Here is a 25816-nt window from a genome sequence, read left to right on the forward strand (position 1 = left end):
ATAGCCTTGTTGTTCATTTCATCTCGAGACTGCCCTTTTATTCTCTGTCATTTTCCTGATGTTGGTAAATGTGAGCCCTTGGAATGATGGCCTAGATGGTGGAAAGTATAATTTATAGTTGATCTAGGATTTCGAAATGTCGAATGCAGTGTCACGGGAATGCTCTCTAAGAGGGGATCCTTGTGGTAGGGCTAGACCAGTCCCAGATGGCAAGGGAAAATCACATCCCTGTGAAAGAAAAATGCTCATCTAGCATTGTGGCCTGGCAATGGACACTTGCTGGCCTAAAGGGGGGGATTTTGGCAATTCCAGCCCAGCAGTTGAATGCCAACTGGTTCAATTGTGCCATGATGAGAGCCCCTCCACTATCTCCACTCTCTTCCACCGGTTGGGTGCATCCTCTAGCAAGGAGTAGCCGGTTGGATTGAACGTCGAGCGTGGGGCAGCCGACACACGGGGAGAAGCAAAAACAACAATGCCATGCAGCTGATGTGGCAGGGTAAACAGCCTCAGGGTTGACGCGGGGAGGCGCTCTAAGGGCGGAGGTATGGTTAGACGAAGGGTTGACACGGGGAGTTGCTCTAAGGGAGGGACGCGTGAACATGCGCACGAAACACACATGCGGCATGTGAAGAAGCAGCTGAGCAAAAGGGTTGATGAGCAGCTGGCAGCAGCTACCCAAAAGGGTTGATGAAATCAATCAACAAAAGCACACTCGCAGTCAACAATGGATTCGTTCTGGCTGTCCTTCAATCTCTCTCGTGCTCGAACATCAAAGCTTTGCTTTCTGCTGTGACCTGCAATTTGCAGATGATTCCTATTTTGTTTTGTGGTGCAGCTGCCTGATTGTTCGCCTCGTGATGAAGCTCAGTTCGCAGCAGCCTCCGCACGATTCATGCCGTTGTCAGCGCTACCCCCCCCTCTCTCTCTCTCTCTCATCTTGGGCATCGATGCAACTCCCTTCATCTACTGTAGCGCTTCCAGCAGACGAAGCTTCAGAGATGGCGATCGCGTCTTTGATATCACTAACCACTTAGCAACTCGTTGATTCAAGCTGGAAGAGAGCTGCACTGTGCATAATATCTTGGGCATCGCTGCACTAATTCCTTTAGCGTAGCTTGAAGCGCAAGAAGCTTCAGAGATGGCGATTGAGATGCGATCACAAAACACTTAGCAACTCGTTGATTCAAGGTGGAAGAGAGCGGCGGCCTAACTCCCTCCCCGCTGTGCCGATCTTGGGCATCGATGCACTTCCTTAATCTAGTGTAGCTTGCACCACCAGACGCTTCAGAGATGGCGACAGAGACTATGATCATAAAAGAAGCAGCAACCCGTTGATTCAAGATAGAAGTGAGCTCTCGCAAGCTTGCTCCGACCTGCCCAGGTTTCTACGTAGCGATCCCTCAACTACAGACGGTTACCCCGTCGCTCTCTTTATCCAACAATCTTTAGATTGACTTCCACTCCTCTTCCTTCCGGAACCGCTTTTCTTCACTAGTTCGCCTCTTTGTTCCCACTGTGATAATCGTCAGCTCTCCAGCTGCAGTCTTAACTCTCTTGCCTCAGTCAAAAAATGGAGTCACTTTGTTCTCGTCGTGTTTGCTGTGCGAAGTTTCGGGAAGAGGCTGCATTGCAGATGCTTGCTGCTCTTTTCGCATTCTCGTTGCTTCAAGTAGGATTGGCTCAGCTCTCTGTGGACTATTATCGCAAAACCTGCCCCCAAGTCGAGAATATTATCCACGATGTTATGGTTCAGAAACAGAAGGAAGCTTTTGTTACTGCAGCTGGAACTCTCCGCATTTTCTTCCACGATTGCTTTGTTCAGGTTCTCTTTTCTTCCTTTGCCCCTTTTCGTTTCCGTCTGCTATTTTTTAAGGGCATCGCTTTCCTGCCCCTTTTCTACTCAATAATTCCTCATATCTTTTTAGGGGCGCTATATGATATCCTCACCCTCCAGAATTATCTATGCACTTTATGAATCACATGTATCGATCTCTGCAGAGGAGTCAAGGATCACAATTGAAAAATGCGACTTTGGAATTCTCGAAAGAGTGTCGTTATGTACGTCTTCGAAAACCTGTTAGAAAGTCATTGACATAAATTTGGTTTTGCAGGGTTGCGATGCATCCGTGCTGTTAGTTTCGACTCAAAACAATAAGGCTGAGAAGGATGCAGACGAAAACCTCTCATTGCCAGGGGATGGGTTTGATGCTGTTATACGAGCTAAGACTGCCGTAGAGAAAGTGTGCCCTGGAGTGGTGTCGTGTGCCGACATTCTATCGATTGCCACAAGAGACCTTGTAGGACTGGTAATGTTCCCCGTTACTATATGCGTGTAACATAAGAGTATTAGAGGGCAGGTTCGCAGAGAAGAGTGAATGGCATCGTGCTTACGGCCGTTGTGCAGGTGGGAGGCCCTTTCTGGGATGTATTGAAGGGGCGAAAAGATGGGCGTGTATCGTTAGCTTCTGAGGTGCCTGGAAATCTTCCAGTGGCTACCATGAATGTCGATCAGCTTACGAACCTCTTCCAGATGAAAGGATTTACACGAGACGAGATGGTGATCCTCTCAGGTGAGTCTCACAGTCGCATTCTCGCTGCTGAAAAGCACCGTTTTTAAATTACTTCGCGCTCTCGACTCTCCTCCCTGCTCCAACGTGGTGCTATCTTTACATATGCAGGTGCGCACACGGTGGGCTTCTCCCACTGCGGCCAATTCCTGAAGCGGATCTACGGCTTCAGCAGCGGCAACGCGGTGGATCCGACGATGAACATGAGCTACGCAATGCAGCTACGCGGGGCGTGTCCGAACGTGAATTTGGACCCGACGGTGGTGGCATTTAACGACGTGACGACGCCCAAGGAGTTCGACAATGTATATTTCACGAATTTGCAGGAAGGGCTGGGGCTACTGGAGTCAGATCAGGTGCTATGGACGGATGCGAGGACGAAGGGGACAGTGAGTTGGATGGCGCAGTCGGAGGCAAATTTCTTCGGAGCGTTTACGAAGGCAGTGCAAAAACTGAGCTTGGTGGGAGTGAAGACTGGCAGCCAAGGCGAGGTTCGCAAACAGTGTGCCTTCATTAACACTTGACGAAATATGCAAATGAAGATGAAGATGAAGATCAAGGAAAAAATGAAGATGAAGACTTTGATGAAGATAAGGTTAAAATTATGAAGAGAACTAGAAGATGAAGATGAAGATGAAGATGAAGGTGAAGATAGAACTTCACATACTTTATTTTATGGGGTGAAAAGAAACACACTTTTTCTTCTCACACACACACACTTGGCGTTGATGGTGAAATGCTTCACACACATACACTTTTTGGTGAAGTGCTTCACACACACTCACACACTTGGCCTTGTTGGTGAAATGCTTCTCTCTCTCTCTCCCTCTCTCCACTTGGCTTAGCACACTGGGTCTACATGCCTCTCACTTTCATATTTGTCGGCTCCTCATCCCCACTCACTTGTGCCTCAAGGATTCTTGTTTCCCATAAAATAGAGCTTTGATGTCAAGAGAATCATGGTGAATTTTGGAAATCGACCTTCAAATTTGAAAATAGAAGATTTCAACAACCTGCAAATTTCAAGGCATTATAGATACATTCTTGCTCGGAATTTTCATACTTGTTAGCTCCCTTATGCCCACTCGAGTTGTGTTTGGAGTCTTTGTTTCGAGCAGTGTTTATGAAAAATCGAGGGTTTGATGTTAAGTGAATGGCAAATTTTAAAAATTAACCTTCAAATTAAAAATAGAAGGTTTTAAAAGTTGCAAAGTTCAAGGCTTAGAACTTTCATATTTATTAGCTCCCTCACACCTACTCCAGTTGTGCCTTAGGATTCTTGGTTCCAAACAATGTTAGTGAGAAATTGAGGTTTAATGTTAGGTGAACGGAAAATTTTAGAAAGTACCTTCAAATTTAAGTATAGAAGGTTTTAAAATCGGTAAATTTCAAGGCTTTTTTGTTATATTTTGCATGGAAATTTCATATTTGTAGCTCCCTCACCCCATCTCAAGTTGTGAGTTAGGAGTCTTAGTTTTGAGGGTTTTTCTTGAAAAACAAAGAAAGCTTATTCCCAAACTCTGAGCGAAATTGTTCGAGCAAATAAAAAATCAAGTGAAAACTGCTAAAACAAGCATGCATATGCATCATCGCCATCGTTGAATTTGAGGCCAATTAGCTTTCTCATAAATTCTTGAATGTTTAGGGTATGTGCTTGAAGATGTATCCCCAAATAATTTCTCGTCTAGTTCTTAGTAGTTTTTAACATTCCATTAACATGATGAAAACCGTTAAAACAAGAGCACCCATGCCGGGAACAACAAGTAACCAGTTTAAAAAAAAAAGGACGGACTATATTGACAAGTAATAGATATGTCGATGCATGCATCATCACCATCATTGACTTTGAGGGTCATTGTTTGCTTGGGTGTAGCCATTTTTGTTGAGGTTCAGGGACTTTTCTGTATATGTGTATCTTACATGACCCATAACTTATGCATTGCTCAACGGAATTCGGCAAACTTTGTCTTCAAGTTGTAGTACACATTTCAACTAAAATGTGAGAGCAAAAAATTATGGAATAAGGATTTGTAATGAGACCGTTAAAGCATTATAAGTGCTATGTTGCATGTGAAGCATGCATCCTGAAGACTATAGGATATAGCAATTTATTCAAAAACATCAAGATTTTGTTCTATACATACATGCAACTAAGTGATCATTATAAAGTACACTACGTGAGCTTCTCCTCAACCCAAGGACACACCTAAATGAGATCTTTGAGGGCACACTCCATAACTTTCTTTTGATTTGTTAAAAATCAAAACGGATTGAAAATTTGGAATCCAAACTATTTGGACTAGTGCATGGTGGTCTTAAAACATTGATAGTAGTTGGTATTGGTATCTAGATTCACCCTAAAATGGAAGAAGTTGGAAAAGTGCAATTTGTGCATGTGCAAAGATATTTTAACAAATCCAACACTATTTACAATTTTGAATTGTTTCTTTTTCCATGCACTTGCTTGCTTATGGCTCATAAGCATGTCGAAGGTCATTGTATTTAATAATACACAGCATCAAACCCGAGAGCATGCCCTTTGGCCTATTTGTGTTTTAAGGCATTTTAGGCCAGATTGCACTCGTTTGGGATATCTAATTCTGTTGCCATGTATCGTCGAAGGGGAAAGAACTGGTGGCTGAAATTTCGCTACTCCTGCGAATTTTGAATTTTCACACCTCCCGCCCATCAAATCTTGGAAGATTTAAGTATTTGCAACATGCAGCTCGCCATGGCTTACAAGAGAAGCAAATAGAGGCTGCGAGACAGGAAAGCCGAAAAGCTAGGTCAAGGCACAAGGAATAGAGTGTGGGTCGAGGAAAGCACTGGTACAGTATTGAATCGGCAACGGAAGACACTTTTGCAACATCTGCGAAGGGAGAAACAATGAGAACAAAGAAGAATCCTTGCAGAGCAGTAGCATCAAGAAGCGGTTGTAGATGCACGCATTTGATCATTGCCATCGGAGTGAAGAACACGAGCTGTGGTGTCACGATTGGTGGGAGCATTCAAGGCAGCAACATCATGCCATTCATTCACAAGCTTTAGCCTACAACCTAAAGTTTGTAGAGTAACAACCCTACCAACACCTCGGGAGATGCACGCCCAAGAGTGGTGCTCTCTAACCTGAGAAATGGCCTACATAAAGTGAAAGGGGTGCACAGCTTAGATCAACTAGCTGCACAGAGGGTGACATTAGCTATGTTGGTGTCCCCTGAACAAAGGAGAAATGGCTTAGGCGCACAATGTCGAAGATGTTGTCAATCAGAAGGACCAACGTGCTCTAGCGGTTGAATGTAGAGTAGAAGCAATGCACAATCATCCCGATCCAAGAAGTCTGTGGGCTTTAAAAAAATGCAAGAAAAGGAGAGACAACCTAAGTGCGGAAGTCATTGCTACAGTGACGACGTTTTGGCACAAAAATACGAGAGTTTCTCCAAATAGAAAGGACATCTGTAAGAAGTGGATGGGATGAAAGGTGTTTGAGGAGCACATCATACACATGCTAGATACAACGCAGATACTATAGTGGTGCCTAAACCAGCCCGATGGTTATTTGTGATTGAGCTTTGGGATAGTTTACTTGTTTCTTTTCTTAAACTAGGCTTGGACTAAATGTGATTGTCCTAAACTAGCCCAATGGTTGGAACATCATGCAATCGTAGGTTGGTTTAGCTCAATCGCCAGTGATGTGATTGTCCTGAACCAGCGTGGTTGAACATACATTAGTTGTTGTCCAGCCCAGTGGCATGGTTGAGCAGAAATTAACAACAATATATTTTGCAATATATTGTTATTTTACTAAACCAGCCCAGTGGTTGGAACATCATGCAACTGTGGCTGCTTCAGCTCAATCACCAGCTATGTGATTGTCCTGAACCAGCGTGATTGAACAGACATTAGTTATTGACTAGCCCAATGGTTGAAATTATTTTGTTTCTTAGTACTTAAATTCGTTAAATTTAATTTCATGCTATTCGGATCATATCACTGTTAAATTGTGGAATTCAGAAATGAAAAGCAACATAATGTTATTTTCTAATGGTGAAATTCAAAAATGAAAAGCAATATACTTGTTTTTGTCTAATATGTGAAGTTGAGACCATCAGGCTAAACCATCCCAGTGGTTGAAACTGTGATAGTGTCCTAAACCATCCCGATGGTTGAAATTGTGATTGTCCTAAACCAACCTGATGATTGAAATTATGACTACCCTAAACCAGTGCGGTGGTTGAAATTTGTTTTGCTTCATTATATACTTTAATTAGAATGTGTTTTGTATTCTTTTAGTAGTAGCAAAAAGGGGGCTCATTGTTCTGTTGTTCCCGCATGTTGGGTTAGCAGACAGAGTTGTATCTCGAGTTTGTGGATCAAAATCCGGACACTTCAATTGGACAGAGGAGCTTTGAGCATTGTAAGCCCTAGTACATCAGGAAACTCAAAGACATGAATGTTTGTTGTTGCAAAACACACATAGACTTTGACCAAGCCCGGCAAGCTATGAATGACTTGAGATCTGGTCGTGTTGGAGCATTGCTCCATGAGGATCGATGCCCATGCCTCCCCAATGAATGTGTAGTCTATAGGCCACCTAGATCCTCATCATGTGTTGCAAGGGAGGGCAGGTTTTGTAGCCTGAGGTCTCTGTGGGAGCCAATGGTTTATCCAAAGGGAGACCATGAGTGGCAAAGGATTGAATGCATTTGTGGCACATGCAAGCATTGCAGTTTGAAGCTGAAGAAGAAGACATTCAATGTCTATCCAAATGAAATGAGGGAAGACAACCACATTGCTCTAAAATGGAGGAGATTTGAAATTGCCAATGTTGAAGGATCTCATAAAAAGAGATGGCTACTGTCATATAAGAGCACCCAGCTAAGGGAGCTTGTAGATCACGTGGTTCAATCCATCCCAAAATATGTGCTTCATAATTTCACGACCAACTGGCAGGGTAAGCAATTCAGGATGTGCCTTGCCAATTTTCCTCGTGACACTATTGAATTTGTCATAGATTTTGCAGAAAATTATTATTTTCAAGAACAAGATGAGATACAAAGTGCTCACTAGTACAACAAGTAGATAACAATTATTGTGCATATCAAGTACAATCATTTGCTTGATTCTTCCACGTCTGATGCCAATCTGCTTGCTGACTCACAGGAGTCCAAGTTAGTGCAATGCACTTACCATTTCTACATTTCAGATGATAGGGAACATGACACCCTATTTGTGCAGCATGCCTTTCTACTGCATTGGGAATGGCTGAAAAAGAAAAATCCCCATGCAGAAAATATAAAACAACATTGGGTGTGGTCAGATGGTGCTGCCTCTCAATTTAAATCAACACATGGATTCTACTTTGTCTCAAGGTTCAAATCCCTGACCGCGGTCTAGACATGATGTGGAATTTCTTTGGGTCCAGCCATGGCAAGGGTGAACATGATGGATGCGGTGTTGTTATTAAGTAAGCTCTGTTTAAACACCAATTAGCATGCCCTCAAGAAAAACTCAATGATGCCCATGATGCTGTAACATGGCTTACAGCCAACCTCTCCACAGGCGCACATTCAACATACAGTAAACAAAGCCTTAAGAATACTATAGTACACAGAGTGTTCCATGAAGTGAAAGTGGATGAAGTGCAAAGGAGAAGCCGGCACGATTGCGAGAAAGTTAAAGGAGTTCGTGATCTGCACAGTATATGGGGCTTTTCAAACAACCAAGTGATTAAAACGAGAAAACTTTCTTTTTTTTGTAGTGCGTGCATTATAGGGGGTCATGACAATTGTGAGAACATTGCAACTGTGAAGACATGGGAGCAAGTTCAATTTTTTCCTCTACATCCAAATGGAGAGACAAACGACTCGCCACAGTTTGGGGAGAGTTTTGATGACCTCACTAACTGTCTAGAAGAGGGAGATAACTTTGCAGTTGTCGCAGATTCTGGGGAGAACGAGGAAGATGACCCATACTTTCTATTGCTGTGCACAAAACCTATATACAAGGTTGGGGAAACATTTAAGGATGATTGGGGAACAACCTATGAGAAGTGGGATGTAGTAGTCAGATCTTTTTGATACAAAAAAACATCCAAGAGAGGCCACAATTACGGACTGCTACATAAGAGTCCACAAACATGTGTGTACTCTCATCTAGTAAGAGCTATTAAGTTCCAGATGCAACCTATGCCACAAGGAAAGAAGGGCAAGAGTGTCTTCAAATTGGATTTAGACACGCATGAGCACATCTTGGGGTGTCTTGGAGCGGTGGACGAGGATGACTGAGATAGTACTAAGAAATTGTATGTAGTCTTATTGCAAGAAAACAATATGTTCACTTGTCCTACAAAATGGAATTTGTATTGAGACTGCGTCTTTTTAGTATATCCCAAACAACCACCGTGCTGATTTTATTAAATTATTTTTGTAAATCCCAAACGGTAAAACCCATGCTTATTTTTAGTATATCCCAACAAACACCACACTAGTTTCCCATAATGAATCCACACATCCTACAAATCCATTCATCTTGTAATAATAGAAGCAAACCACCGTGCTAGTGGCTGTTCATATCCTAGTGCAAACCAACCACTACGCTGGCAATAACTTATCCTACACTACTACCATTCTATCCCTACACTACTGCCGTGCTATCCTAAAATTTTTTGTACAATGCTATACTAAAACAATGCCCTTTAGACTATTTATCGTTTCATTAACCATCAAATCGTTCTATCCCTACACTACTGCCATGCTATCTTAAAATTTGTTGCACAATGCTATACTAAAACAATGCCCTTTAGACTATTTATGGTTTCATTAACCATCTAATTTCATCCTATGCTTGCTTTTAGTATATCCCAACAACCAGTGTGCTAGTTTTCCATAACGAATCCATTCATCTTGTAATAATAGAAGCAAACCACCACGCTAGTGGCTATTCATATTCTAGTGCAACCAACTACCGTGCTGGTGATAACTTATCCTGCACTACTACTGTGCTAGCCCTACACTACTGCCATGCTATCCTAAAATTTATTGCACAGTGCTAGTGCCCTTTAGACTGGGGTATAGTTAATCATTAGATTTCAACTACCGGGCTACTTAAAACATTTAAGTACTAACATGGAAGTAGATTGATACAAAATCAGGTATTACGAGCACCATGAGAATATCCACAAGTTCAAGAAATGTCTGCAAGATTTTTATTATTTCAAAACACAATGACATTTTGCTTTTTCAAGAAATTCCAGACTCCCAACTATCTTATCAACCTCTCTATAGCAAGCATCTCCCAGCTCTGGAGGCCAATCTGCTGCACTATGGCATATCTCTTCACACTCGCATCACACACTACTTGCTTGACTCTGTCGACTTATACGCCCATAGTAACTCCTCCTTTTGCTAGGGGTCCTCTTCATCCTGCTCTTTGCGCTCTATACATTTTCGAGCCTCTATCATGTCCTGCCAAAAGAAACCTACGTCATGAGCTTAACAAAAGTACCTTAAAGGAGTAGAAAAAATAATAGCCAGGGAAATTAATAATCATCATCTGTGCCGACTCCAAGTAATACACCCACCACCGAAGCATATCCTCCTTGCAGATATTTTCCTCCTTCTTCGAGTCTGTTTCTACGAGGATGCCATCCAACATCGTTTTCAGATAGAAAAAAAGCATTCCAAAGTCTTTTGGGTATGCCATAGATTTGCAGTAGGTGGATCGGTGTACAGAGTTTGGATCTGTGTATAGAGTTTTGGGGCTAGATTTCATAATGGGCTCTTAGTTGTGTCTGTACTGCACTTAAATAGGGAGAGAGTTCATTGAGCCCAGCCTTCTCATTCTTCAATCTCATGTTAGTTGTCTAATCTAAATCTTTTGTCACACATTAGTTGTCTAATCAAAATCTTTCATGGTACAATAGTTCGCTAATCGAACAAGTCATCCCAAATGTAGAACTCTACTTGAACATATGGAATAACCCCTTGAACACATGGTATGACCCCTGAGTCTTGGTCTATAGTATGACCCCTTGAATATATGGCATTGAAATTGACTTGAACATATGGTATGACCCTTGAGCCTTCATCTATTTGTGTGGAGCTCCTTGTCTAGACCTATTGCCAATATCGACCATACTGGCTTTTGATCTGTTAAGGAATCATTAAGATCAACTCCTATCTTGATAAAATTCAAAGCATTTTACCTCACCAATGCAACTCAATGCATCAGCAATCTTGGTCAACCTACCCTTCCTATACTCGATTTCCATATCAAATTCTTGCATAAATTCTACCCATTTGTTCCCTCAATTCCAACCTAGTACATACGTATTTGATAAGACCCATGGTCCATCAATACAATAAACCTGGCTCCACATAGATAATGTCAATGCATAGATAACCCCTTATAATTCCTTCTCCTAGCTAGCCACAAACTTGGGTATCATCTAGCTTTTAACTCTGCAAAGCCACCAGTTGGTCATCCTCGAAAAGGGTTACGCCAACCGCAAAATCACTAGCATCACCCTCAACAGCGAATGGTCGGTTGGGATCCGGTAAAAGCCTCTTCAAGTTTATCATTCAAGGAGATAGGAAAGTTGGACATTGGTTCGGTTACTTTGAATAATCCTTCATTTTCTAAGGAAGACAATGAATCCTAGGAACGCACGTAATTGCTTTACTGTTTGAGGAATAGGCCAATCAACACCTCTTGATCATCATGGTCAATGCTCATGACCTCTCAGGAAATTTTAAACCAAAGAGTTTTTTATTCTAGGATACAAGTTCTTTACAAAAGAAGCCACTTTTAGACTCTTTCGCATACAGTTTGTCATGCCTTAGTGTCACTAACACCATGTAGAGATGCTCAACATTCTCATCAAGAGAATTGTAGTATACGATAATATCATCTAAGAAAACCACTTCCATTTCCCAAGATACTCATGAAGATATCGTTCATCATTTGATGGAAGGCTCCAAAAGCACTCGTGAGTCCGAAAAGGAGTACTAAAACCTCATAATAGCCATACCTAGTCGGAATACCATCTTATAGACGTCTTCCTTAGCTATGCATATTTGGAGGTATCCAGTACGAGGGTCAGTTTTCATTAAAGGCTAGCTTCCTATAGCCTATTAATCAAGCCTATATGTCCTATGGAGCTATCGACTCTTGATTATAACTTTATACAAATTTTGCAATTTATGCACATCCTCCAACTTCCGTCCTTGTGCTTTAAAATAGCAGAGCACCCCAAGGAAACTTACTTTTCCTAATATTCCCCAATCGTAAATATTCAAACAATTGGAGGTGAGACTCACAGACAGGGTCAGTTGGGTGCATTAGAACCCCTAACATATGCACAAGTTTAGCGTTCAAGAAATTATGAGAACTCCTAGAGCTATTCATGAAGATATCGTTCATCATTTGATGGAAGGCTACAAAAGCACTCGTGAGTCCGAAAGGGAGTACTAAAACCTCATAATGGCCATACCTAGCCAAAATACCATCTTATAGATGTCTTCCTTAGCTATGCATATTTGGAGGTATCCAGTACGAGGGTCAGTTTTCATTAAAGGCTAGCTTCCTATAGCCTATTAATCAAGCCTGTATGTCCTACGGAGCTATCGACTCCTATAGCTTCCTATAGCCTATTAATCAAGCCTATATGTCCTACGGAAGTTGGAGAACCCCTAACATATGCACAAGTTTAGTGTTCAAGAAATTATGAGAACTCCTAGAGCAATGTCCTACCCATGATCGTCTTTACATATGAGATCATTGGGTCTAAAGTTATTGAAGTTACAACCATGCTTGCAAGGACTTTCACCTTACAGAGTGGTATGAACGGAAGAGATAGTGTTACCTTTGTCAAAGGGGCCCTTTGACTTTGGTCAAAGGAGCCGTCTTTACCTCACCCTTCAACTTCCAACACTATCCTCGCATGTGGCCCTTGTGTCTGCAAAGGAAGCAATGGCATTCCTTTACGTATCGAAGAGTTTGTTCGGCCTTCTTTATGCACTTGCGATTACGTCAGCTATAGTCTCTGAAGGGGTAGGGAATCAACATCGGGAGCCGATTCCTGGGAGGAAACCGGTGCCACCCAGCAATCGGTCGTAGGCCGAGAACGGGTGGCCCGATTTTCGACTGGATATCGGTGACCGATGCCGCTTTTCAACCATCAATGGTTGTGCAAGGGGGATGGACACGAGAATTGGTGGATTTTCCAGCAGTTATGTGTCCGGTTGTTTGGTTTTAGAGCTGGGTTTGCAGGCGTGTGGTTGGGGACCTGTGTTGGTTAATTGTTTGACACGTGTAGTCTTATTGTTGGTTGCATGAGTTAGTGGGTAGTTGGACACGTGTCCATGTTTGTGTGGGCCAATTGTTTTGTGATTAGGTAGTTGTTTCGTTTTGGGATTTCTATTGTAGACCGTTCAATTGGAATGGATCATAGGATTCTCTTGGGTATTATTTGAATTGTGTATTGATGGTTTTAGTTGTGTGGATTTGGGTTTTTGGTAGTCGGGGATGCGGGTGAGGGACTGCTCGCCTGCTATGCTGATCGCTACTTCTGCTGGGTCATGATGAGCGGATGAGCTTTGCAGTTGGTCGTTCTGAGAATCTTTGCGCTGCTTCGGTGGTTTGGAGTAGGAATGTTTGCTTCGCGGGGATGTTCGTTTCATGTTATATATATGTGTTGGCTTTTGGGATGTCTGCGATGGGTGTTTTGGGAAATTTTCGCTGGGATGGAGGGGGTTGATCATCCATCTTTCTGTTTGGGAGTTGGGGGCGATGACTCTGTAGGTAGTGGTGCTTATGTGGGTGAATATGCTTCACGGGAGGGTGTTGCTGGTGTTGTGTCAATTGGTGGCTTGGGGGTTGTAGCGAGTGAGTCGGGAGGTGTGTCTAGGTGTCTGGTTGAGGTGCCTTTTCTGGCTCTAGATGAAGAGGAGGAAAGGCTGGTGAGTGAAGGAGGTTCGAATCGATCGCTAGCTAAAGATGAGTGAGCGCCGGCGACGTTTTGGGGGATGGTGGATTTGTCAGTTGGCAAAGTTTTGGGGGGAAGCTTACCGGCTCGTCCGGTTTTATGTAAATATTTCTTATATGAAATAAAAATGTAATTTAATTTGTTTTAAGTATATTTTACGTTTTAAAATGAGGGCTGTAATTTAGCCGGTGGACGTTTGCGTTTATATTACGATTACGGATGTTTGTAAATCAAATGGCTGGGATTAAAACTCCGCCAACCCCAACCGTTATGGACTTGTGGCCCTAGGAAGTCAAAAGTCTCTTCTTCTAGCTTGGAATATGTGCGGTAGCGTGTGATTGCTATGAACAACTCCCCTTCGTTATAGTAGTACCCATGGCACCATTCCAGAGGCTTGTGAGGGAAATATGCATCAACTGGCACGTGGACTTGAGATGACAATGGATGTTGAGATATGGTGCCATGAACACATAGGTTAAAGGCTAAGGTATGGTATAGGATCGTCCTAGATCTTGGTGTATCTAAGTGCATCCTCAAGGTATCCTCAAGGTCCTTACTGTGATTGTTATTCACCTGAGTTAATGTTCATTTGCAAATCCATTGATGAAAACCCACATAAGGTGATAGGATCCATGTACAAGGCTTTGGGTTGTGGGTCCCTAAAGTTTTGCAGGTAAGTATTTTGTCCATGTTCAAGCGTGTTAACTTGTGAGGAGATCAAACTCATCCTCAGGTTGAAGGAATTCCTGTCTTCAATCAGCCCAGGTCATTGGCTTTTCTCCTCTGATAGACCAACGCCTTTCCTTTGAACATCCCTTGCACCATTTGTACCTGCCACCGGTTCAACCATGTGTCTATGCACTCAGAATTGCATTTCCTCTTCTCACCTGAGAAGATTTCGGGGGGTGAAAGAAGGCGCCACAGGAATAGTCGCACCAGTTCCCGCTACCAAGCCTGTAACTATGGCTTGCGCAACTATCTGTGTTTGGGCTGTCATCATGTCCTTAGTCCTCTCGAAATGGTCCTTCAGTTCAGCCTTCAGTTCTGCTTGCTGCTCTTTTGTCGCGAGGTTCTCTACTCCAAAGCCCAGCTCATCGCCTTCCTCTCCTTGAGGCTGAGGTACACTAGTTGTAGCCTCCTCATGTGCATGAGTTTCTTCAGCCATCGTAGGGGATAGATGAGGTAGCAGAGAGAGTGAATTCAGCAAGTAGACGAGTGGGAAAAGAAGGGGAAAGAGCAGAGTGGCTTGCTGTGTAGAGGCAGCTGCTGAGGAAAAAGAGGGAGACAAAGGCTTCATAGAGGTTATTTGCTGCCAAACATATCCTCCTCTGCTGCAACTTCGAATTAAGGGAGAATCATTTGTTGCTGTTGGGAAGGGAGCACTCAGTGTGAAAACTGCTGGTATGCACCTTTCTTCGTTCGCAAACTATTGTGACACTCCTTGTTGGGTCGGATCGGCTGGCAACGATAGAGTAGGCGGGTGTGTAGACTAACAACCAGGGGTGTGGGTTTTGACCCTTGCCTCTAAAATCCATCCTGTAAAAGCTATCTAAAGCAGTGCAGAGCTTTCCCCCAGAGCTCACAAAGCAAGCTCAGCTTTTCAGAAGTCATCAGCCTAGAAGAAACCTAAGGAACAGCTCAGATCAGCTGCCATCCCTGTGCACCACACCCTTACAGCTCAGTCCTTACCAGTCCACCCCTCTGCCGTTAATGGATTGGTCCTCCTGCGAATCGGGGCAGCCCAACCAGGCCTTCAGCATCCAATCACACCACCTGTCCAGGCTTCCGACACCCAATCCCACACTACAGCAACTAGTCGCACAGCCTGCATCCAGGCCTTCAGCAACCAGTCTGAACTTACAGTTCATGACCCTACAGTGATTCTACCTTCCTACAAGATAGCTACAGCAGAGACTGCTAACTATGGCATGAATACTTCTGTCCCAACAGCCCATCCTCAATTGCGATGGAGTCATCTTCAACAGCTAATCACTTGCAAACACCTGCAAAATCTCGACCGTACATTCTAGTTGCTCTAACAATCAACGCTTAAATCCTGCTCTGTTTAATTCACAATTAATGTAAAAGTCCCCAAAAGTCCCCCCCTTCACATGTTACACACCACTTTGGGGTTTATTGCAACAAAACCTACTGCGAAAAGTTCCTATAATCATAATTCAACAATTCGCTCAGATTCGAACATCAAAACACCTTCACCCTGAATTTCAAGGCAAACATCTGCAATATCTCTCCCATAGACCTGCGAATTCACTGCAGTAGGCTTCTGCACTTAAATCCTGCTCTGTTAATTCACAATTAATGTACAAGTCCCTCCTTTACAGGTTACACAACCCTCTGGAATAAAGTTTGACATTGTGTGCCTCATTGCTTCCTCATGAATTCACAAGACCTCCTGTAATACGTCCAAAACCTACTGTGAATAATTCCCATCATCACACTTCAACAATTCTCTCAGATTCCAACCTCAAAACAACTTCAGTAACATGCAGAAACAGTTCACTATGTAGCCCTTCGAAGGGCATACCTCGCAAAACTTGAACTCGTAGAGGGCTTCTCTGATACCAACTGATGCATCCACAATAGGACCTAAACCTAAACACAGTCCAGAACAATCAGTAAAACGAAATAAAGATCAGCAGGTGATTCACCTCCCAGCCACCCCCGAGCACGCAGGCTAGAAATTACACTCCCACAAGGCTATGCCCACCATAACTCTGGCATCCCATACAACCAGGAACCTTTGGCATAATATCTCATGAACTGCCTTGTAGAGCTAGGATTCTAGACTAGCAGGCAACTCACCTCCCAGCCACCCCCGAGCACGCAGGCTAGAAATTAGACTCCCACAAGGCTATGCCCATAACTCTGGCATCCCATACAACCAGAACCGTCCACTAGGAACCTTCGGCATAATATCTCATGATCTGCATTGTAGAGCTAGGATTCTAGACCAGCAGGTGACCCACCTCCCAGCCACCCCTGAGCACGCAGGCTAGAAATTAGACTCCCAATAAGGCTATGCCCATAACTCTGGCATCCCATAAACCCAGAACCATCTACTAGGAACCTTCGGCATAATATCTCATGTTTCAGCCATGTAGAGATAGGATCTTTCATGTAGAGCTCATGGTCCAGACCAGACCTTCCAGTGGTGTCAACACACTAAAATGCTAACTCAATAGCCTTGGCCACTTTTATATAGAAGAGCATCCCACTCTCTAGAAAGAGCGCTGGCTAAATATAGCCAACTAGTCCTCTGGTCCCATGTTTGCCTGCTTCCCTTAATCCGAGGACCCCCTAACCCTGTTGGATTAGGCCCACTAACCCGAGAATTAGCACCCAAGTACATAACAAGAGCGATTCTCCTTAAAAGGGAAAAAAATGACAGGGAGGAAACATGCAAAAAGCAGCCACACTCAGTGTGAATGTAGATAGAGCTCAAAGGGGAGTTCAGTATCAAAGGAATTCATTGTCTTAGGCACAAAGGGCATGTTAGGAATTCATTGTATTGGGCACAAGAAGACTCTCCAGGCATTCAACCCACTCGTATTGGAAAATGTCACCCAACAAAGGCCTCAAATTTGGCAACGGAAACTGAGCTAACAGGCAAACAGCAGCAAGAAGAGCCAAAGCAACGGTTCATATTAGCTGAGATACAGATGCAGCAAAGATTGGCCAAAACTACTGCAGCCTTAAAATTGACTTAACATGTCTGAAAATACAGACAGCATCCAACAATGTTCACAGGAAAATGTGTCTGATCAATCATTTTCAAAACTGTGTCCAACATCATTTGAATAGGGCAGAGGCTCTCAAAGAAAAATTATTGAGCCAGTAGGCTATGAGCTAGGTTTTGCACTCTATATGTAACTAATGATTGCCGTTTTGCAGGCCTCATACTTACTTGTAACAATTGTGTAGATTAAATCCATTCCACCTAGAAACCACATCAATTCAATAGCTTGCAGATAATGAAGTTCAGGTTGAATTCAGGAGGGAAGAGGAGCTGGGATTTACTGCTATAGCAAGAAATGCATAACAAGAACAATCACGAAGCAATGCCGATGCCGCTACCAAAAATTTAAGAGAACTTATTTAAAGCCATCCATGACTCAGAAACGAAAAGCTATATCATCACCAAAAGGCTTGCAAAGTGAACCTTTAATTCACTTTCTAACATGTATGTTATATAGACTTTCTTTCCACAAAAAGGCAAATGATGAACATTTCAGCTAAGAGTAATACACCATGGATTGTGATGACTGGTTTGTTAATCAACAAAATTCATCCAGTCACTTTCCCTGATACCTTTTGTAATGATTGGGTTTATTAATCAACTTCCCTGACTTGAGCATGCTTTAAAGGGAGCTTACTTCTGCCTTCTCCAACACTCTCATCCCCAGACACATGATTGGTTGCGTTAGGGAAGAAAAAGAATGATATGTACCATAAAAGACAGCTCTTGATCCTGCAAGAAAGCTAATCTTCTCAATGGAAATCCGGAGGTACAATCGTGAAACAGACTCTGGTATAAAAAAGATAAAAGCACAGAATAGTCACTCGTGCAGCCATTAACCATCCAAGTCTTCCCAGCTGTCTGCAGCAACAGTTCCAGTGGAGTCTTGGACACCACCAGCCGCACTGGCACTACAAGCCAGTCTGGAGGAAGAAGCATTATCTAGAGTCTTTCCAGTCTGAGCCTCATCCTGCTCCAAAGCTTCCCAAGGATTGTGTGAGGTGGAAACAGCAACTCCCATCCCTTGCCAAACCTTCTTAGGCTGCTCTGAATATCTTCCCCATTCCTCACCCCATGCATCTCCAACCCAGCTTGACTCTTGACTGTTTTTCTTTCGTGATGGCCCTTTAGCACTTGGCCCCCCATCATTGGGGCCCCATCCACGTGTAGTTGATATGGCTGACAAGGACATCCTCATCACCCCACGGTAGGCAGAGGCATGATCCACACGTCGAAGAGCAGTTGCTGCCCTTGCCATATCTGCAAAGATTGCTAGAGCATTCTTATCATTCAACCACACAAGTTCACATTCTCCCCCAAATCTTAGAACTAGAGTGCTGATGTCTGCATCCCTTGGAAGGTCAAAAAGGCCAACCACCAGCCTAGGATCCATGTCCAAAGTTGAACTGAAAATTGGAGCCTGAGCTTGCCCTGGAAAAGGAAGTGGTGACCTTCCAATCAGACCACGTGTTGTTGGAGCTCTGGACTTTGCATTGACATGAGCTGTCAAAAAGCGCCTGGGTTCTCTACCTACTGCATTCACAGAGAGATTCCATCTTTCAGCAATCTGCCTCAACGCTTCCCTCTTGTCCTTGGGTAAGGAGCAAAATACATGTACCCGGATTGGCCCTGAGCTAGGTGATTTTGTTCCTAATACCAAGCATTTGAAACGCTCTTCAGCAGCTAGAACCCACTCTGGTTCCTTCTTTACTAGCTCTCTTAGAGCCTCTGATTCCGCTTGAAGACTTTCAGCTGAAATGGCAGGATCTATTGCTGCTGCTGTTATGCCAAAAGCATCTGCAAGAACTCGTCTCCTTTCCAGCTTCGCACACTCTTCATTGCAAGCCAGCTTTCGCTGACCCAAAGGAACTCTAGTTTTCGATTCAACCTGCTGTAATGGTAGCTTTGCATAATAGGCAAGCTCCAGTGAATCAGTCCCTTTTAACATTTCTCCAGCGTCACATGGAACTTGCTGTGACAGTCGGCCACATGAGCAGGTGATTATAACAGGAAACTTGCACCGTGTTTCAGGGCATGGTGCAGAGGGATGACAATGAGCTACACAGACATGCTGGCAGTCTCTACGAGGAGCTCCACACTCTTGTCCACAGCTTTTATTCATCATCCTACTATCACCATCTGATCGTACATCACAAGGAGGGAGATGGCAAGTGCGAGCACAAGCATGCAAGCCACATTGTCTTGTCTTCCCACATAATTTATTGCACTTAATATCTCGCGAACCACAAGGTACATTCCTTAGGATGACATGATTTCCAACACATTCCTTGGCTGTTGGAACAATGCAAGGAGGGCACTCTCCAAAATGGCAGCTATGGGTGGCAGGATGGCCACAAGACTGGGGAACAGAACATGGGTGCGGGCAAGAAGGTGGTGGAGTCCCACAAGGTACAGGAGGAGGAATAGACGTACTTCCACATGCACAGGCCAGCTCTGTGAAAGTGGATTCCAAACATGGAGGACAGTGACCATTGTGACATAGTTCCTGGCAAGTGTGTTGCCCACACCTCAGCTTTTTACCACATATAAGTGTGCAAAGATGAGGATCATCGTCTCCCAGAAGGCCACCATTCTCATCATTAGCCAATAGACAGCACTTGTTGCTGCACCTGTGCCTTCCACAGCTCTTCTTCTTTCCACAAGTCCGGTTGCATAAAAACAATCCTTCATCATTTTCCATTCCAACATTCACTTTATTACCAACCTCTAGGGGCAACGTTCTAAAGCAAGGCACTGTTTGGGAAGACGAGTGGCATCTACACTTCTGATCCACTAATACTTCGCATGGAGGACATTGGCCAACATGACACAAGCTTGTGCAGGTATGCTTACCACAGGGAAGTAACTTGTTGCAACTTTGGCCACAAAGAGGTATCGGATCAGTACAGAACTTTCTATGCCTGCCAAATCCCAATAACTCTTGAATGGGTTGCTTACCACATGGGCATGTCTGGACCTTTCCTGGTGCTGATTCACAATCTCCACATTGTCCGGCATGACATCTTTTACTACACAAGTGTCTCCCACATTGAAGCTTGTTCGGGCAAGGGTTGTCACAAGAAAACACACCTTTTTCCCAGTCGAGGTTCCCTTGTAAACTCATATTACCACACGTCCTTGCCTCTGTTTTCCTGCCACAGAAGCACTTCGCTGGCAGTCTTGCATCACAGACCCCACAAGGACCTTCATGGCAGATCTTTGCACAGTAATGTCTCCCACAATGCAGCTGATGGCCACAAAGCTTCCCACAGCTCTTTGTGGGCTTCAGTTCAGAGCACCGCTGTGTATAACTGGTCTTTCCACATGAGCAGAACTGGGGGCCAACCAAGGCATTACAAGGAGGGCAAGGGCCAGGGTGGCACTGCATAGTGCAAATGTGTTGGCAATGGATGTTCGTTCCTGAGTTCAATGGTTTCTTGCAGGGCCCCCCACAAGAATGGGGTATGATATAGTAATCAACCTGAGGCTCTAAAACTTGCCCACAATAGCATCTGTATTTAATCTCATCAGCACTTATGAACTGTGGAGACTGGCAACCAGGACACCTCCAATTTCCCACTGTCATCTGGCTCGAAGCAGAAAGAGATACATCTGCAGAAATTGGCGCTCTTGCCCATTTCCTGACGCAAGCAATATGAAAAATGGTGTAGCAACCTCCGCAAGACCAAATAGCAGCTTCCCTCTTCACCATGTCGTAACATATCATGCACTCAACCTGTCCCCTTCTCAACTTTTCCTCAAGCTCTTGGACAAGCTGAGGAACGTTAGTCTTGTCTTTGAAGACATTGTACATTGCAGTCGAAGAGATTACAGCCTGGACTTGCTCAGCACCTTCAGATGCAACCTCCACCCTTGGTGTCCACTTCCTTCCAGTGTTTCCTGTTCTGGCCTCTCGGATTCTGTTGCCATCTCTTCTACTGCCTGAGCTAAAATCTCCTTGCGATCTTTGGAAGGATAATCCCTGAAGTGCATTCTCCACAGCGTCTCTAGACGCCTCTAAGACTTCTGGAGAGACGACGGCACCCCTCAAACCAGGAGGCCGATGAGTGTCATTAACACTACCACGATAAGCTTGAGACGTCGGTCTCCAATGTCTTCTCCCATCCCCAGGAACGCCTAGACTACTCGCACGATTTTCCAGTCTGAATTCTTGCGCATCCATTGTTCTGGCATCCTGTGATGAGAAACTCTCCATAGTGCTCTGGTCCCGCGTACCAAACCCTTCCATCCTCCAACGGTTATCTAATGAGGGGTGCTCCGTCGGGTGCAACGGCCTGAGCACTGCAGAAGTCGTAAATCTATCATACAATCCACCATCCAGAGTGTGCTGTCGAGAATCATCAGAAGAAACGGACACTGTTGAATTCAGCCTATCATTCATGCCGCCATCAAGAGTCCCATGACCTGGGGGTCTTGCATTTCCGAGGATCCCCCGCGAGGGGTCTGCGGGAGAGGGCCTATGAGCAGCGGGAAAAGAAGTGGGTGGGGGAGGGTGATTGACGGGAACCCATTCAGCCACAGCGCTGGGCTGGGGACGCCAGGGGTGTCGACGGCGGGAGGAAGGCGGGATATCTCTGCGGCCACGAGGACGGGGAGCGATAGAGAGGTCAGCCATGATATGAATGAAGAGCAAGCAAGCGATCACAGAGGAGAGATCTATCCAATGAGATTGCCGAAGAGAAGCAGATCTTGAGCTTTGCTGAGGAGAAACTCTCTGTATCTCTGTTTCTCTTCCTCTCTCTCAGCTCTCTCTGTCTCTCTGTTTCTCTCAAACTGCAAACTTCTGCAAGCTTTTGCAATGGCCTGCGCTTGAGGCTTCTGTTTGGAGGCTTGAAGGCTGCCCACAGTTGCGAACCTCTCTGTGTCTCTCCCTCTCTGGCTCTCTGTCTCTCTGTTTCGGATAGCCCAAATGCAATGGCCTGCTCCTTGAAGACTTCTGTACAAACAACGCTGTGAACTTCCACCCTACAAACAACTCTGATTTCTCCCTTCTCTTCAGATTTTGTGCTGCCCTTAAACCGCCTCTTCCTTTCCTTCTTCCACACGCCAGCTTGGTCGTCACTTCTTCTTATATACCCCACGTCTCTACTACGGTACTACCCCTTTGGAACCTTCCATTTCTCTTTGCAATATCTCCCTCGTTCTCTGCCCCTGCCCAACAAGTCCTAATAAGCCTTCTGAGAATTTTGTCCTATTTTCAGGTCTTGGTGATTGTCAGCAGTGCCGTTCGGCATGGACCGGCATATGCCACTCATTTCGCAATGTTCAGCCATTTTTCGAACGCATCGTCAAAGGATGGGGTTGGCGGACTAGCCATTCTATTAAATTTTTCGATGAGCAATCTCAGATCTGCCCACATCTGCCTCACACTCGGGCGGACACGGGCGGACATCAGAGTGAATTCCAGGAACAGGATTGGATGAGAGAGCAGATGGGGCCTACTTTTTGGTTGTCCGCACCTTGGACGGCTTGCCTAGGCCGGATGAAATAAAATCCAACGGACAAGAAGTTCCACCAATGACTTTGTTCCATCAAAGCTGAACGCCCCTTTCACACTACCTTGTCCGCCCGTGTGTGAAACCAGTGTTACCTAGTAGAGATTACTACGTGACACGTGGCCCCCTCCCCAAGCCTTTGACAATCCGAAAAGGGGGGGCCGTCCACCTTTCCCCTCATAATGGCGAGTGTGGAAAGGCGTCCCCCTTCCCTTTCCCTACTCCATGAAGCCAACCTCCGCCCCATAACCACAATTTTTGTGGAGCACCCCCACATAATATAATGAGGGGGCATCCCCTAGCAACCCAAGATGCGAGTTGTCCTTGCAAGAACACCAAGCCACGCCTTGATTTTAGGCGCCCGAAAATTTATAGTCGGCGACCCATGCTCTTCCAATGCATGGCGACCGGCTCTTACGCTATCAGGCAACTTAGAGGAGCTCCCCATGTTCCTACCAACTTATGCTATCAGGCAACTTAGAGGAGCTGCCCATGTTCCAACCAATAGACTAGATTGATGAGGCCCAGAAGAATGTTGCATCCAATTGCACGAAAAATCAAAGTCTTCTAGCAAATCACAATGCTTGAATATTGTAGTGTTGTGCAAGCAAACACTCAAACAAAGTTATTGGGTTGGAGAGAGAGAAAGGAGGCCATAGTTCTTGTGAGAGCCATGGGGAAATGGTTTATAGTGGCTAACATCATTCCGCTAGAGCCACTAACGAGCGCAAAGAAGCCTTCTTACAATGTTGCATTGTTTCATATACTACTAGATCTATAACCGCCTTGTAAGGCTTGTAGTATTTCAAGGCTATGTTGAAGATGCACAAAAGGCATGTTGGAGGATATGTTTTATAATTAGCTAGTGCTCCACTCAAGGGCCAGTTGAATGTTCTCCCACATTCCTTCAACATTTTCGAGGGAGTATCTCTATACATTCTAATACCCAACTCTTACACGTGTCGACCATTGGAGGCACCCTTTCTTGATTGGGTAGACCCTCACTTGGCAATCTTCCTCACCAAAGTTCCCTCACCGCTTGCTCCATCAAAATTCAAAAAACCACCCAAAATATGTCTTCCGTCATGGAAATTTCTCCATCCACCCCCATTGATCATGGAAACCTCCTCTCGGCTTACTCTTGGTTTTCTTCTTCGAGCATTCAATCTGTGGAGTGTCGCGTACCTTCAATCTGTGGAGAATCCCGTACCTTCAATCTTCGATTTGTAACTCTAAGATGTTTCGTTTTGTATGTCAGTTTTTCTTTTCGTCTTCTGTATATCGTTTTGAACGTGCTCTCTTGCTGTGTAGAGATATGGTACCTAGAAAGCAAAACGTAAACGTGTGATAGTGACGAAAAGTTTCTTCTCAAAGAATGGGGCTGGCGTGCGTTAGTACATTTTACTCAAGCTACGCAAGCACTGAAATCTACAATTTTCAAAGCTACCTCAGATCTGTCCGCTCTCATGGATTTGTTTAGGCTTGAAGACCCATAGGACAACTTAGTGCGCACAATCAATTTGATGGTGGTAGTGTTGAACACGTCGATCTGATGAATGCTTCAAAGTCCATCATTGAGAAATGCCATTGCTTTTAGTAGCCCTTTGTGGCCAACTAGCCAAGGTTTGATCTCGTGCTCCCGTTCGATATACATAGATTCGAATGCTATTCCTGTGATAGATCTTCGATGGTTCAATAATTTGATCAAAACTCCTGTATACTTTGTTTGAGTGATAGAACTTGAATGATTCAATAAACTTTTCTAACTTAATTGCCGTCAAGGTCGAGGTTGATTCATGCATGAGTAAGAAAGGATAGGTGGCACTTGGACAGGGAAGACTATTGGAGAACACATGGCTGCTATGACGATGATATGATCTCTGCTCACACGAATTTCAAATTGTGCCGACAGCTGTGCCATGAAGTGGCCAGCAAGCTATCGTTGTCAATCTGTAATCGATTCCAAAGTGAGGATTGCATTGTTGCTTGCTTTAACTTCTTTTTTTGTAAGTATTGCACCTTTCTTCCCAAGCTCAGCTTCGGAATCCATTGCTCTTCATAAGCAAGCCACACACGGAATCTATAGCGCATCAAGTGCCAAGTTGCACATTCTAGCCAAATTATCTGAGTGATGATGGTTGAGGGCAGACACGATAATGCCCATTATGGTGTCCACGAATTCTCTCATTTGGCTGCAAGAATGGAGAGGAGACGGTTAGACCCAGGTGCTCTTGAGAGCCCCTTGCTGGATGTTGTCGAAGATGGCGATACTGGGTCCTATTTTGTTAGTCAAATTCATCATCCTTGGCCATATTTTCTATAGCGGAAGGGACCTCCGGATGCTAAGATATCTTAGTCAAATTCATCATCCTTGACCAAATTTTTTTATAGCGGAAGGAACCTCTGGATGCTAACATATGTTAGTCAAATTCATCATCCTCGACCAAATTTTCTATACCAGAAGGAGCCTCTGGATGCGGCAAGTAGATTTTCTATAGCAGAAGGAACCTTTGGATGCAACAAGCAAAGCAAAAATCGAGCAACAGATTGAGCGATTGATGTAGAGGCTACTACATGAATTAAACTAAGGAAGAAGCAATAGGAGGCAACGAGGAGGAGGGAGGGCATCGAAATGGGAGATGGAATGGCCAGTAACAGCAAGATGACGGGCTTTCTGTATTTCTTTTGCTGAACCTAGATCGCCCACAAGTCGAACCATATCATTCCACAACCATTGTTATAGCCGACATGGGTTTCTTCACAGATTCTCTACTATTATGACCTTGCAATCACAAGCTTAGCATACTACCATCCAATCTATCATGTGTTGTGAATGGGACACAAGGACTTGAAGGGCAATGAAGATCATATACTTCTGCTAATAATGGAGATCACTGTTGAGACACACTTGCCCTTAGACAATCAATGATCGAAAGTGGTAGAGGCTGCCATTAGTGCGGAGATTGTTTTAGTCATAATCAGCTTATAC

At 44.3% G+C, this 25816-nt stretch overlaps 2 protein-coding genes across 2 annotated transcripts; one reads left to right on the top strand and one right to left on the bottom strand.

Annotated features, from left to right (window-relative positions):
- The first annotated feature begins 855 nt into the window (after positions 1–855).
- Positions 856–3611, top strand: LOC147885786 (peroxidase 31-like). Its single transcript, XM_087396560.1, has 4 exons — positions 856–1825; positions 2115–2309; positions 2408–2573; positions 2682–3611. Exons 1-4 carry the CDS (start codon positions 1574–1576, stop codon positions 3092–3094), a joined length of 1026 nt encoding a protein of 341 aa, XP_087252686.1. The 5' UTR covers positions 856–1573; the 3' UTR covers positions 3095–3611.
- A 14158-nt stretch (positions 3612–17769) lies between these two features.
- Positions 17770–22287, bottom strand: NFXL1 (NF-X-like 1). The gene has a single exon (XM_087396459.1). It carries the CDS (start codon positions 21945–21947, stop codon positions 18147–18149), a length of 3801 nt encoding a protein of 1266 aa, XP_087252585.1. The 5' UTR covers positions 21948–22287; the 3' UTR covers positions 17770–18146.
- Between the last annotated feature and the right edge of the window lie 3529 nt (positions 22288–25816).

This window comes from Dipteris shenzhenensis, chromosome 25, assembly GCF_047967505.1.
Source record: "Dipteris shenzhenensis isolate YYH24624 ecotype China chromosome 25, Dip_SZ_1.0, whole genome shotgun sequence".
Taxonomy (NCBI): domain Eukaryota; kingdom Viridiplantae; phylum Streptophyta; class Polypodiopsida; order Gleicheniales; family Dipteridaceae; genus Dipteris; species Dipteris shenzhenensis.